The following is a 14,869-nucleotide window of genomic DNA, read 5'->3' as shown; positions in this document are numbered from 1 at the left end:
CATGCGTCGAGTCATTTAGCTTGGTGTTTTTATTTCACCATGAAACAATACCTCATAGTTTACACAAAAATGTGAATTAACTTTCATGTCAACTGATTTTACAAATTGATTAATAAAAACCATTATATATTATTATTATTAATGTTATAAGTAGCCTACATAATAGTTAAGGAAGGTCACCTAAGTGGGATCAAAGTGAAGGTTACATTTTAAATTGAATTGCTATTTTTTTTTCTTCAGTTTTATTATATTTCAGATATGTACTAATATTGTGATACATAACACTCAACCTTAAATTAGTTTATGTCTGCCAAACTCCAGTTTATGCCATAAATCACATGACCTGCTAGACGTGACATCATTTCCTTGGAGGGAAAGCAACTCCAAGAACAAAGTAAGTGTCAGTTAAACTTTTCTCTCTTTTTAATCATTTCTAGAAGACTCTAATGGCATAAAACATACCATGTCAACCCTGTTGTGTTCATACTAGACATGAACATGTTTATTTCTTTTCTTCCGAAATGTTAACCTTCTGCTAGCATGTTGTTGTTTCCTAGCTAGCAGTCAGCTTATAGCTTCAATAGCCCGTTACACATGGTCAAAGTGGACAGATTTCCTCTTTGGTCTTATAATCATACTTTGGTCCGGCCTCCAGGTGTTTTATTGTGACACTCAGATGATATATGGATCACTTTACTGTTTATAATGCATGATTTCCTGAAACAGAGCGCAAAATATTATCTTTGACTTAACAATCCGTGTCCTCAATATCACTTTCCAACATTTTACTCCTCTGTAAAGTCTCTTGAACTTGAGCCAGCTCCTTTTTGGCATCATCTTCCAGGAAGTGACATCAGTTTGGAGGGAAAACAGCAGCACAAACCTCATTGGATTGATGAATTCTGAGATGTGTTGTGTCGTCATGAACGTCCTGTGTGAATGATCTAGAGTCTGAGCGTACGCAGACTTCTGTGAGTTTGCTGAAGTGCCTCTGGATCTGTGTGAGGAAATCTCTCGTCTGGAAAGCGTCAGTGTTGTGTAGCGGAGGATGATGATGGAGGCGTTCTGGCTGCTCCTCTCTCTCTCTCTGCTTGAGCTCAGTGCGGCCCACTCCATCACGCGGCCCACGGACCCGGCGCCGACCCAGTCCCAGGTAACCAGTGCTCATTACGGCAGTCTGCGTTGGGTTCATGTTCCTGTGCTGTTTCTCCATGAGTGTTTGCTGAGGTTATTCCTGTCTTACTGTCGGGCCTGAGCATCTTCAGGGCTGTTGTGATCCAGAAAGCTTCGACGGCTGATTTGTGTCATGCGATGGTCTCTGAGGAAGCTCAATGGTCTAACGAGATACATAACTAAGTGAACATTTAATTACTACAATATTATTTCTCGCTACATTCATAAAGTGGATAAACTGACCACCGACCGCGACTTTCAGACGCCATTTTGATTATTTTCATGTAATTCGAACACACAGGATTGTGGGATATCATAAGCAGCGAAGGACACATAAACCAATCAGATGAAGGGATCTCCGTAGACAGGAAGTGACACGATCACTGGATTCAGAAGTGCTTATCTTTTAATCAGTTTTTTTATGATTGTGAACAATAATTGTTTGTTTTGATCCCTTAAAACTCATTTTTAAACATCAAAATGACATATTTAACATTTTTACCTTGAAAAAATCTCTCCATGTCTTAAAATATCTTGAATGTAACTCGACACCCGTGCCTCATTTAGTATGCGCGGTTCTCTGAATATGCAGATGAGCCCCGCCTCCACTCACTCCCTCAGCTCAGAGATCCACTGGTTGACGATCACACGTTGATCTGATTGGTTACAAGGTCGTTTGTGACGTCAGAAACACCAGCGATTTCAAACCGTGTTTTTGAGACTGTCTTTGGTTCACTGCAGTTTTAAGGAGGAAATACTCAGCAATGCTGTCGACTTATGAACTTACACATGGTGTGTCTTAAAGCGTATTAAAAACACCACATACACACATAAACAACATTAAAGCTGGACTTCACCACAGGAGGGCTGGGTAGATGAGATGGTAATGGGTATAATCAGCACTGTTCTGGCTCATCAGTGTATGTTGTCAGGTGAGCTGCGTCACACATGGCTTTATTATAACACAGTAAACAGACAGATTTGGAACTGAAGAGTGAGTTATGGTTTCGCTGTGTGTAAGCTGAGCCGGGTGTGTGGCGTAACATGCCTCCTGAAATCCCCTGGCTCTCTACATTAGGCTCACGTTTCTCCGTCACAGCAGGTCTGAGGGAATCATGCTATCGTGTGTGTGTGTGTGTGTGTGTGTAATCGCTCCAGTCAGGTGAAGTGTTACGTCTCCCCCAATGCGACTCAAGACACACTGATTTAAAACATCATCATTTTATAGTAAATCACCACATTTGCAACCATTTGCTGTACAATGACATTTACAGTTACTGAGCAAACCCTCCCAGAGCCGATCTCTGCCAATCCCCCGTGACCTTCTTGACTGTTCACTTGTTACAAACGTCCGTGAGCTGTGTGTGTGTGTGTTCAGTTCTTCCACTTGCTCTTCTTGGCGGGCATCTGTCCCGTGGCCTCCAGGTGTTTGTTGACCAGGTCCTCCTGAACGCTGGGCAGACAGGGCTGATATCTGCTGTAGTCCATGGTGTACTCGCCTTTACCCTGAACACAACACACACACACACGAGACTGTGAACATGCATCATCACTCTACATCAGCACTGAGTGAGTGTGTGTGTGTTTTACCTCAGTGCAGGAGCGCAGCTCTGTGGAGTATCCAAACATGTCATTCAACGGGATCTGAAACATCACGATCACAAGGGTTTAATCCCACACACAACTACAGAAGCAGAAGCAAGAACACACTGTAAATGTGTGTCATTCACACAAAAGCTCATTCCCGTTACTACTGTACAACGCGTCTGAATGTTTTCCTTTGTTTTTTTGCAATTTCCAATCTCTTACTGTAAAAAGGAAAAAAGTACAAAAACAACGTGTGTAAATACAGTTAGACTTTATTTTAAGGTGTCCTTGTTACAGTGTAATTACACATTTAAGTACGGAGTAATATTAATAAACTACATATACTTGTATGGTCTCACTATAGTTGGAAAGTACATGTCAAATGTAACAAGGACACTGTAAAATAAAGTGTTACCTGTAATACATATTTTGTGCTTTACAGTAAATTATATGTTGAGATTTTGTCACAGGAAATGAGGATTTGGACTAGGCCTGTGAAACGATTACAAATAAACTGTTTACACAATGTGTGTGTGTATAATTATTTTGTGTATATAAGTACACACACATGCATGTATATATTTAAGATATATTTGCATTATATACATAGTATATACTAGGGATGGCCCGATACCGATACTGGCATCGGGCCGATACTGTCCTCATATACTCGTACTCGTACTCATAAAAATTCGCCGATACCACGTACATTTTGCAAAACGAAACTGGCCGCCGCGAGTGCTTTGTCGAGGTGAACTGAGGCATAGGAAAGTATAATGTCGGCGGTTTGGGCTCATTTCAAGATAAGGGATGATGACAACAGCAAGGCAGACTGTGAGTTATGTTCAGCTAAGGTGTCGAGAGGAGGGAAAGAAAGTACATCGTTTAACACCAGCAATCTAATTAAACATCTGAAGACGCATCATAGATCTGATGGCCGAGCGCGGGCGCGGGCGGTAATGCACTCACTCTGTGTGCGCGGGTGCGGGAGAATAAAACGATTCGCGGGACTCCCGCAAACTAGAAATATCTATGAATAAAACATAAAAACTAATAGATTTTTATTCATCTCTTGCAGAAAAGCAACAAGAACAACTACAACAAAATAGAAACGATTTACAGGCCAGAGTTTCTATTCATAACATGGTTACAGCGTTGAGCGATGTAGCCAATCACAGACATATGTGTTGATTTCTTGAACGCAATGGCCAATCAGAAGCATTTAAGATAGACTCCCCTCACCGCTCAAAACGGACTTTTTTGTTCAGTGCTGAATTCTGTATGCTGGCAAATCCTCTAATTATAACAAACAAAGTGTGGATATTATGAAAGATTGATTGTGCAGTCAGCTTCATTGATAATAACAGAGATGTGTGAGATCGTGATGAACTGTCAGCTTTTAGGATTTATTAAGGGAGCGCACTTTGCGCGCATTCAGTCATGCCAGACCATGCACGCAGTATCTGCTTGCTTTTATGTTAAATTAACAGTGGTTTGTGTGTTAATACATTTATTATTTTACAACTTTTTTTTTTTTTTAGACTTGTTAAAACAAGCAGAGAAGAAAATAAAACAGTCTTCTAACCTGTGTTCTAAAATAGTCGTCTTCTTTTCTGGGAGCCTATTACTTTTGCGGTAGAAATATCGGTATCGGTACTCGGTATCGGCAAGTACACAAATGTAAATACTCGTACTCGTATCGGTTTGAAAAAAAATGGTATCGGGCCATCCCTAGTATATATATATGCAAATATTTCTTAAATATACATGCATGTGTGTGTATTTATATACAAAATAATTATACACACACACACACGTTATGTAAACACTCTTATTTTGGATGAATTGTTTCACAGCCCTAATTTGGACAGGAAAGTGCTGAATTGTCAAAAGTATCACAATGCAAAGAATCTCGAGTGTCTTAAAATAGACTTTTACACTAGCGAAGCACAACATATCAGTGTCGGCCGATATATGTTCATTTTTAATGCCATCATTCTCGACCCGATAAGGAAATGTGTCCGATATGTTAAAGCCGATAGATGGTGTGTTATTTCCCTCAGCTGAGGCGCTTTCAGATGCGCACTGTTCAACATGATGGCTTTGAATGGCTTGAAATATGATTGGAATCACTTTGAGGAAAATACAGTTCAGTGCAACGTGTGTGTCTCATAGGCGACATATCTGAAGTGTTTCAAGCTTCAATCAAGCTCTCAAAAACTATATAAAAGTTTGGTTTTAGATTTATCGGCCGATATATCGGTTATCGGCTTTCAAAGATAAAGAGTTGTCGGCCCACATTTTCCCATCCCTGGTGTAAACTATAATGCGGTGTGTGTGTGGTCCGCTGTAGTGGAGGTCCAGCGGTGTACCGAGTGACTCACGTCTGCGTAGAGTGTGAAGTAGCCCTCGGCCCCGTCCTGTCCCGTGATCACGCCGTGCCTGCGGTTGACCCCTGCGATCACGGACCCCTGGAACTCGTTAGGAGCCACGATCTCCACTGACATCACCGGCTCCAGGATCACCACACTGGCCTTCTCCAGCGCTGCGCACAGAAACACACACGTCAACACACACACACACGGGAGCCGCAGAAGAGGAGAGGTGCACATACCCTGTCTGAGAGCGCCCTCTCCTGCCCGGATGAAGGACATCTCGTTGGAGTCCACCATGTGGTGCGCTCCGTCGTCCAGCACGAACCGCACGCCGGAGATCCTGTGTCCCGTCAGCGGCCCCTTCTCACTCGCCTCCCTGAAGCCCTGAGGACACACACACCGCCCTCCAGTGAACACCCTTCTAGTCCACCTTCATTTAAGCCGTTAGTCCTCTAATCGTGCGTTTTTATTAATAAGCCGTAAATCATAATAATGCGCCTTTAATTGCCTAATCAGCGCACAAATTCAGACATAAAGCTTGCCACCGCGCACTGGCAAACGCAATGATTATGAATGTCTCGTGAAACAAACAGAACGAGACGGTCTAAACATTTTAATAATTTATTGGTTCTGTGTTTTCGGCTGCAGAGATTAAGTAACGGTGCCGACTCCGCCTATATGCACGTTTCCTTCGGATTACATAATCGAGAATATACATTTCTTCCATTGGAATCTGTTCATGCATAAGTAGACATGTCAAGCTTTCTATAGATATATTTCTCACGTCTGTGAGGCGAGTATACGCTGAGTTTGGGTTCATTTGTGTGATGAGACCGAGACGGCAGAAAGCACCATTGTTTTACACAAACACAACGTTTAGGTGTTACTGTGAGTTTTCAAAAATAAAAGTAGACCCTGTATAGTTTGCATTACTCTTATCTGAATGGCCAAACATGAGGGAGTGTTTTAAGCTAAATGCGGAGATTGCGCCTGTAATAATGCAGTAAACGGGCTCTCCACACTAACACTAATAATAGCACACATGTATCTAGGTTAGAGAACGGACTTGTAAAGTTGCTGCTACTTACATGTTTCAAGTGATATAAGCCATATTTGAGGTCGATGAGTGATAGGCGAATATATTTGGATTTCCTGCCGTTAACGATCTGTCCGTTACAGCCTGCGGATTTTGCCCCTTTTTCAAGTTTTTTTCCTGCGACTAAACGACTAAGACATGCGAGACTCTGCTGAGATCCTCTCTCACCTTCTCCACGGCGGGCACGAACTGCTTGGGGATGTTGGTGCCCACGGTCTGGTCACTGAACTCCAGTTTGGTGTTGTTCTCGGGCTCCAGCGGCTCCAGGACGCCCACCACTTTACCGTACTGACCCGAGCCTCCAGACTGCTTCTTATGGGTGAAGTCGAACCTGCAACACACACACCCCTGCGTCACTGCTGGAACACACGTCCAGTATTCACACTACACTCCGCTCTCTGTGGATGCTGATGTGGAAATAACCAGCAATATCGTGATAACATCAACAGTTTTGAGTGATGAAGCAATATCTGTGTGTATACTTTACCCTCTGGTGCTCTACGGTCATTTCTGACCGAACAAATTAACACCTTTTTTGGTCAGATTTTTTTTTTTTACTTCATCGGAATGGTACGAAACTTGGTAAAGGTTTTGGCACTTGCTGTGTGAACACACACATAAATCATGGACATGACTGGAACAGGTTTAATGGTCCTGAAAACAATAGTCCCGCTTGTGCTCCACTGGAAACGAATGGAGAGTTTCCTCTAGTGGAAGCGTTCGGTACTGCAGCCGAACACACTCTCACTGAACGCTCGTCTACTGAGATATCAGCCGCACATGCGGAACACCACTGGTGTAGATTTATGGCTTTGATTTGCTTTGAGTAAAACATGTTTTGGAAAATATATATTTCATATATTGCACATTTTTCATAATAAACGTAAAATTCTGTAACTTTTTAAAAACTTTTCACTTCAGCAATAATCTGTCAAGTGTCGTCTTTGAAAAAAGATCAAACTTCAGTCTGTCGCTCTAAAGCGTTCAAGATTTACAAACGTTTAAGTTAGAAATGTAATTTTCAGGGCTATGCTCAAAGTGAATAAATGGATTATAAATACAGCGTAAATATATTTTAATACCATAAAATCCCCTAAAAATACAAAATATTAAATAAAAAAACATTATCGAACTAAAATATAGACCATTAATTTAATTGAAATAAAAAACATAAATTTAGGTCATTTTTGACCGACACGTGAAGAGCACCAGAGGGTTAAAATGCTTCTGTGATGTATAAACTGATTTGTTTATTAATTGTATTATATTGGTGATAAACACATTCACACACACACACACACCACTAAAATGTACTGTATATGAAATTTAGTGCAAAACATGCATTGATTGCATAAACTGTATTTTACTTCCTGCAATAAACATTATGAATGTAACTGGCTAAACTGTTTGGTTGCAATAACGGTTCCTCAGTTCAACTCGCCACTACAGATCTTTATCATCCAGCCATTTTCCTCTGTGTAAGAAAAATATCCATATTTAACACGTTACGAACGCATCACTCCCCTTCAGAAGGCCTTTATTAACCTCCCGGAGCAGTGTGGAGCACTTTTATCATGGACAGATGCTTTTTCATCATGGATGGATGCACTTTAATGAACTTCAAAACAGAAACAGCCATTCACTGCCATTATAAAGCTTGGAGGAGCCAGGACATTTGTGCTGAGAGAGAAACAGTGCAGTGTCTCTTTAAAAGAGGGCGGGGCTACAGCACAAAACAGGAAGTGCAGAAACTCTTACTAGCAGCTTCTACATTTCTGCTTGTGTCTGAACACTTGAGCATTTCTTCATCTCCTCGTTTTGACAGTGATCACATGCTTTTGTTACACAACTGTTAGAGACTCAAAGTCCAGTGTAAGCCACACACACACACCCTGTGAGTGAGGTGTGTCTCAGTGCTTGTGTGTGCCTCTGCTCTCTCAGACACAGACGATGGCCACTGGAGAGCTGGTTCCCACACACTTCCCAGCGCGGCGGGCGGCTCAAGTGGCCCTGCATCACCTGAACACACACCACGGCTCGCCCTTCAGGGTGTTCGGCCTGCAGCGGGTGCACACGGCCACGGCGGAGGACCAGGTGAGGCGAGCTCGCAGACACTTCAGCTCCGTCACTGCAGAGACGCTCGTGGAGGGAAAGGAGAAGCAGAACTCCAGAGCTCGCAGATGTCCATTTCAGAACACATACAATAGTCACAAACCTGTACTCTGAATTTGAAGTTGCAGACAAGTAGTTACATGTAAGTTTTGCATCTAATACAAGTTGCAAGTGCCTAAGTGAGGTTGTACTGCGAATGTGAATGAAATGATAAGTGCAAATATGTACAATAAGTTTGTGTCTGTCATTGTATATCTGTGAGTGGCCTTTTACACATTTCTAACTACTGCTTGTCTGCAGCTTCAAATTCAGAGTACAGGTTTGTGACTATTGTCTGCGAGTGCAAATCTCAACATTCAACTTCAGATTTTTATTGTACAAGTTCTCTTTTCACATCTACGTGCTCTGGAGTTTTGCTCCTCCTCTACCTTCAGCGAGACTGGGCCTGTGGGTGTTTGCTAAAGGATGACTCTTGTGTTTGCTAAAGGACTGCTGACTCTTGTGTTGACAGGTTGTGGGAACCGGAGGGAGGAAGTACAGCCTGGATTTCTCCGTGACGGACTATGGAAGCTCGGTACGTTTCAGATCCATTACAGACGAGGTGTAAAACCAGTCAACAACACAACTCACTCCTGCCAAACCCGCTGAAAGAAAGAGTCTTTGATACTAAATCAATGCATAAACTTCTGTCATTGTTAGAGAAGAGAGTATCTGTTACAGCTTCAGTACGATTTGATCATTCATTTTATGACCGCAATATGATTTGATTTTGGTATGATATTTTAATTATGTTTCTAGCCCTACTTTACAATAAGGTTTGTTAGTTAACATTTTATCTACAAGTTAACTACATTAGCCATCTAACTTAAAAGTACAAGAGTATTAAAGTGCCCCATTATGCTATTTTAAAGGTTCCTAATGTTGTTTTGGAGTCTCCTACAACAGCTTTACATGCAGCAAAGATCAAAAACACTTTAATTCTCTCATAATATCCAATCCATCAAGGATTCAGTCTATTGAAACCCAGCCAAGTCTAAGTTATGTAACACGGATGTTGCGTTAATCTAAAAAAATGTTTCATCATTAACTATTATCTGTCATTTTGACAGATAACAAGCATTGTGTTTCTCCCTGCTTTAGAAACATGCCTGAAAAGCCACAGATATTCCTGTGAGACTGACGTCTGATTAAAACACCAAGATTTCCGTTATTTTCCTGATGGATAAAAACAGATTCTGACGGAAAACATCCAGCTCATTCAGTCAAACTGATGGATCAGGATTATTTGTGTCATAAACAGCCATTTTGAGTGGCAGTTCCCGGACAGGAAGTGCCAGCCATACTTTAAAATTGGGATATTCTCCAAATATTCCATTATAGTAACAGCAATATATATTTAAGTAATATTATTAAACTCCTTAATCGATGCATTACAAAAAGTTTTGGGGTCAGCGAGATGTTTTAATGTTGTTTTTTTTTTTAAGAAGTCTCTTCTGCTCACCAGCTGCATTTATTTGATCAAAAATACAGTAAAACAGTGAAATATTATTCCAATGTAAATCGACTCGGTTACTAACGTAACCTCGGTTCACTGAGATAAGGGAACGAGTATTGCGTCTGCTAGACGCGATGGGGAAAACTCATTTTTCTCAGAATACTGAAGCCTTTTATAAAATAACGCAGTGCTACTGCACAGCCATAACAGTCCAGAGACTAATCGCACGCTTATTGGCTGGTCAGTGGGAACTGCACGAGCCTATGGCGGAGCGGCGCAACTGCGCGAGCCAATCGGGGCTGGGCATCTGCCTGTAAAAGACGCTCATTTCGCCATAGGATTCAGGTTAAATCGACTGAAGCGACGAACGGCAAGTCGTGTGCGACATAGCTCGGCCGTCTACGCAATACTCGTTCCCTTATCTCAGGGAACCGAGGTTACATTAGCAGCAGAGTCGTTCCCTTTCAAACGGTCAGTCGTATTGCGTCTGCTAGACACGACGGAGAACCAATCCAATCACGCTGTTCAAGCATGTTCTATACCTGAGCCTGGGACGCTTGCACAAGGGTCCCAAGGGCAGAGGGCTAATGGGGCAATAGCTCCCTGAGGGGGTACAATAGAGTCAGAACCCTTAAGAATAATAGTGGGCCGGGCTTGCACAGAGGCCGGCTTCAACTACACAGAAAGGATATGTGCCTGCAATGCAGGGACTTCCAAGTTATAAAATCTGGCGAAGGTGGATGGCGAGGACCAGCCGGCTGCCGCACATATATCGCTAATAGATACCACTGGACCACACCCAGGAGGAGGCCATGCCTCTGGGGGATTGTGCTCTGACGCCGATTGGGCATTGCAGGCCCATAGAAGTGTAGGCTAGAGTGATACCATCCACTAGCCAACGGGACAACCTTTGCTTTGTGACCAGAAGCCCTTTGGTGCGGCTGCCGAAGCTTACGAAGAGCTGCTCCGACTGTCTGAACGCAGCGGAACGCTCTATATATGTTCTCAGGGCCCGGACCGGGAGGAGCAGGTGTAATTGTTGCTCGTCTTCCGACGTGAGGAGCAGTACTTGAGCTTTGAACGGAGTTGAAAGCACTTTGGGCACATAACCATGCCTTGGCTTAAGGATGACTTTAGAGTCGCCTGGTTCAAACTCAAGACATGAAGCACTAACAGAGAGCACTTGGAGGTCCCCTACTTGCTTGACCGATCTAAGGCTAGCAGTAGTGCAGTCTTGAGCGAGAGTGGCTTCAATTCCGCCGATTGTAGCGGCTCGAATGGAGGACCTTTGAGGGTCCTGAGGACCGTTGATAGGTCCCAGGAGGGTACTCTGTGGCGGGTTGGGCCTCCTTGCTCCCCTTAGGAAGCGAACAATTATGGTCACTTTTCACTAACGACTGGCCGGCAACTGGGGCATGGAAAGCTGCAATGGCCGCCATGTAGACTTTGAGCGTGGATGGGGTACGGCCCGCATCCAGTAGCTGTTGAAGAAATGAAAATACCAGTGGTACTTCGCATAAGCAGGGTCTAGGCTCTGGGCTGAGCACCAGCTGGAGAACACAGACCACTTAAGGGCCAGATCATTTGAACCATCTGGGAAGCGCAGGTTGCCTCGTGCCCATAAGAGGAGACTTCTGGCTTGCCTGTACAAAGGTCTCGACCTGAGCCCACCCTGGCGGTTTATTTAGGACACTATTGTCGTGTTGTCCGATTGGACTAAGACATGGTGACCTGCCAGGTGTGCTTAGAAGGTTTTGAGGGCCAGTAAAACCACCAACATTTCTAGGCAGTTGATATTCAGCCGTTTCTCCGTGCTCATCCAAGAGCCGGAGGTCAGTTTGCCCTCGCACAGAGCTCCCCAACCTATGTTGGAGGCGTCCGTGGTGACCACCATCCTCCTAGAGACCGTCCCCAAGCTTACCCCAGACTCATGATAGCTGGGGTCTCTGCAAGGGGCCAGGGCTCTGATGCAGCCATGGTCCACCCTGACATGAAGGTGGCCTGAGCGCCACGCTCGGGTAGGGACCTGGAGTTTCAGCCAGTACTGCAAGGGGCGCATTTGTAGCAGACCCAGCGGAAGTGTTAACAGCGGAGGTCATGATGCCTAGCATCCTTTGAAAGGTTCTGAGGGGGCGACGGCCCCTTACTCTAAAAGAGCTCGCGAGCTGCTGAATAGTCTGGGCGTGCTCGGGTGTCAGCCAAGCCTCCATTTGGGCTGAGTCTATAACTGCACCCAGGAAGGAGATCCTCTGACTGGGGAACAGTGAGCTCTTGGCTATGTTGATTATGAGTCCAAATGGCTGAGGAGCACAGATCTGTTGGAATTTAGTTCCGCCTCCGTCTGGGCCAGAATGAGCTCGTTGATGTAGTTCAAGATGCTCATTCCCTTCTGTCTAAGGGGGGATAATGCTGCATCCATGCACTTCGTAAAAGTGTGTGGGGCCAGGGACAGTCCGAATGGTAGGAATGTATACAGGTAGGCCACCCCTTCGAACGCGAATCTCAAAATCAGTCTGTGACGGGGAGGAACACTGGGCTTTTTGGAGGGTGGTCCGGCCACAGCGAGACTTAACCCTCCCCTCTTCCTGTCTGGATGATCAGGACTGCTTCTTGGGCTCAGGGTCCAGCGTAATTCTAGGCTCGGGGTCCCTGACGCTTAGGTGGGAAGTGTTTTGTCTGATGAGGGCGCTGCTGCTGGATGAGGCTGAGAGACTGCAGGCGCTGGTTTGGCTGGCTGCTGAGTCTGGAGCGGTAGCCTGCGATGCCTTCTGTGCAGTCATGAAGCGCTCAGCGAAGCCGTCCACCGCAGGGCCGAAGAGACCAGTGGAAGAAATAGGAGAGTTGAGGAAGGCACCACTTAACTGGCCATAGCCCTCCCGATGGCCTGGGCGGTGGCTTTCGGTGCGCGCAGAGCCAGGCCATATAGTAAAGTGCAATTTATTCCTGAGATCAAAAGCTGAACTTTCAGCATCATTACTCCGGTCTTCAGTGTCACATGATCCTTCAGAAATCATTGCAATTATTTTCAGTGTTGAAAACAGTTGTGCTGCTTCATATTTCATATTTTATGAATAGAATGTTCAAAGAATGTTCACATTTTTGTAACCTTACAAATATCTTTATAATGAAAAAAGGTCTCGCCGACCCCAAACTTTTGAACGCATGTGATCAAGTGATCTAAGCCCAGGTTTTCCATCATAACACGTTTCTTGTGTGTGTGTGTGTGTGTGTGTGTCAGGGCTCAGTGCTGCGCTGCTCAGCGGACGTGTTGTTCCCCCGGACGGAGACACACACACACACTCCTCCGGAGGTGCATCTGCGCTGTGAGGATCTGACACAAATCAGCAGCTCGCCGGAGGAACTCGCTTTCTACCAGAAACACACACCGCCTCACAGCGCCGTCTCTGCGCATGACCTGCCAGGTGTGTGTGACACACAATAACACACCTGCACTACCAGTCAAACGTTTGGGATCGGAAAGATTTTTAATGATCTTAAAAGAAGTCTCTTCTGCTCACCAAGGCTGCATTTACAACTTTAAAAATCTTCCCGACCCCAAACTTATGAACGTTAGTGTCCATCACACACACACACACACACACACACACACACACACAGGGCTCAGCGCTGAACTCTCTCTCTCTCTGTGTGTGTGCAGACAGCTATGGGAACATCAGTCAGGACATGCAGCCGTTCTGGCATCTGGCTCGTGTGGCTGCGTCCTTCATCATGCTGAGAGAGTCCAGCGAGAACACCGAGTATAACCTGGCACAGGTGGCCAACCTCACACAGCAGGTGAGAGCTCGACACACACACTCGACTTGTCCAGACCTCACTGGGAAGGAGATCTAGAGACCGGAGCTCTTGGACTTTAATTGATTACCCCTGCTTTAACGTGTTGTAAGTGATTGCCGCATGTTACGAGAGGCTGAAGAATAACGTCCTCTATCTTAGGAGACGAGCGAGAAGCAGCTGATGCTGAAGTACCACGTTCTCCTTCATGACATCGTCTCACAGGTGAGAAACACAGATCATTAAAGCGGATCGAGGTCTCGGACAGAGGACGAGTGTGTGTTAATGTCATGATCTGTTGTGCAGGAGATCATCCGTTGGAAGCTGTTATGCTCCTGGTCTCCTGAGGGGGGCGTCAGAGTGCTGGAGACCGAGTGGCTTCCCAAGTGCCCTCATGAGACCGGCCCGCCAACAGCAGACTGAGCGCACACACACACACACACACACACGCTGTCTGTTCACGCATCAACACTAATAAACAGAGAGAAATTCATCAGAGAAAGCCCCTGATTCTGACCGCACTGCTGGACACATGCAAACATATGCCATATTTTGAATTAGATTTTATATTTCCTGTGTTCAATTCAAGTCAGTTAAAGTTTTATTTGGGTTTTTTAACGCAAATTTGATTTTTAAAAAAATCTTATTTCAGTTAATGTTTACTTTATTTCAAATGAATTTGGTTAAACTATTTTAATGTTTCCTTTTAACAGTTCAATTCTACATTTAAGTACTTAGTAATATTCATTAACAACATGTGCTTACTATAGAGTTAGGGGTTTGGTTTAGGGTTAGTTGTAATTATGCATAATTTATAGTTATCACTACTAGGGCTGTCAAAATGGCTGAAAAGCTAAATCCGAATTTTTCTTTGACAGCCCTAGTCACTACAGTACCTATATGTAACACGTGTAACCACTGTAAAATAAAGTGTTATGGTGATTTTGGCTTGAGTTGAGGATAATCAGATGATATGAATGATTTCTTCATGTGTGTAAGTGCAGGACTTACGGCACAGCGCTGGTCACCGTCTCTCTGAAGGCCACCTTTGGCTTCCCCATCACACACGGACAGTTATATTCCCTCTCCATCCTCTATAACACACACACACACACGGACAGTTATATTCCCTCTCCATCCTCTATAACACACACACACACACACACACACACACGGACAGTTATATTCCCTCTCCATCCTCTATAACACACACACACACACACACACACAGTTATATTC

General features: G+C 44.2%; 2 protein-coding genes across 3 annotated transcripts in view; one reads left to right on the top strand and one right to left on the bottom strand.

The window, feature by feature from the left end:
- The first annotated feature begins 321 nt into the window (after nt 1–321).
- On the top strand, nt 322–14,120 carry lxn (latexin). Of its 2 annotated transcripts, none has more exons than XM_056267985.1 (7): nt 322–394; nt 8,173–8,325; nt 8,855–8,917; nt 13,077–13,260; nt 13,497–13,633; nt 13,793–13,855; nt 13,937–14,120. In XM_056267985.1, exons 2-7 carry the CDS (start codon nt 8,182–8,184, stop codon nt 14,051–14,053), a joined length of 708 nt encoding a protein of 235 aa, XP_056123960.1. In that variant the 5' UTR covers nt 322–394; nt 8,173–8,181; the 3' UTR covers nt 14,054–14,120. The 2 variants fall into 2 exon arrangements, with proteins under 2 accessions (XP_056123960.1, XP_056123961.1); XM_056267986.1 differs by lacking the exon at nt 322–394 and adding an exon at nt 1,113–1,153.
- The window catches only part of gfm1 (G elongation factor, mitochondrial 1), a 62,893-nt gene continuing 50,402 nt past the window's right edge, over nt 2,379–14,869 (bottom strand). The window contains exons 13-18 of the mRNA XM_056267979.1: nt 14,642–14,724; nt 6,400–6,562; nt 5,375–5,519; nt 5,145–5,305; nt 2,764–2,817; nt 2,379–2,679 (exon numbers count right to left, since the gene is read on the bottom strand). Coding sequence (XP_056123954.1) covers nt 2,548–2,679; nt 2,764–2,817; nt 5,145–5,305; nt 5,375–5,519; nt 6,400–6,562; nt 14,642–14,724 — 738 coding nt within the window. The 3' untranslated portion in view covers nt 2,379–2,547. The remainder of the gene's footprint in view (nt 2,680–2,763; nt 2,818–5,144; nt 5,306–5,374; nt 5,520–6,399; nt 6,563–14,641; nt 14,725–14,869) is intronic.

This window comes from Rhinichthys klamathensis, unplaced genomic scaffold, assembly GCF_029890125.1.
Source record: "Rhinichthys klamathensis goyatoka isolate OS25496 unplaced genomic scaffold, OSU_Roscu_1.1 h1tg000267l_1, whole genome shotgun sequence".
In the NCBI taxonomy this organism is placed as follows: domain Eukaryota; kingdom Metazoa; phylum Chordata; class Actinopteri; order Cypriniformes; family Leuciscidae; genus Rhinichthys; species Rhinichthys klamathensis.
The sequence above is the reverse complement of the archived record's forward strand: the minus strand, read 5'-3'. Positions and strand labels throughout refer to the sequence as shown.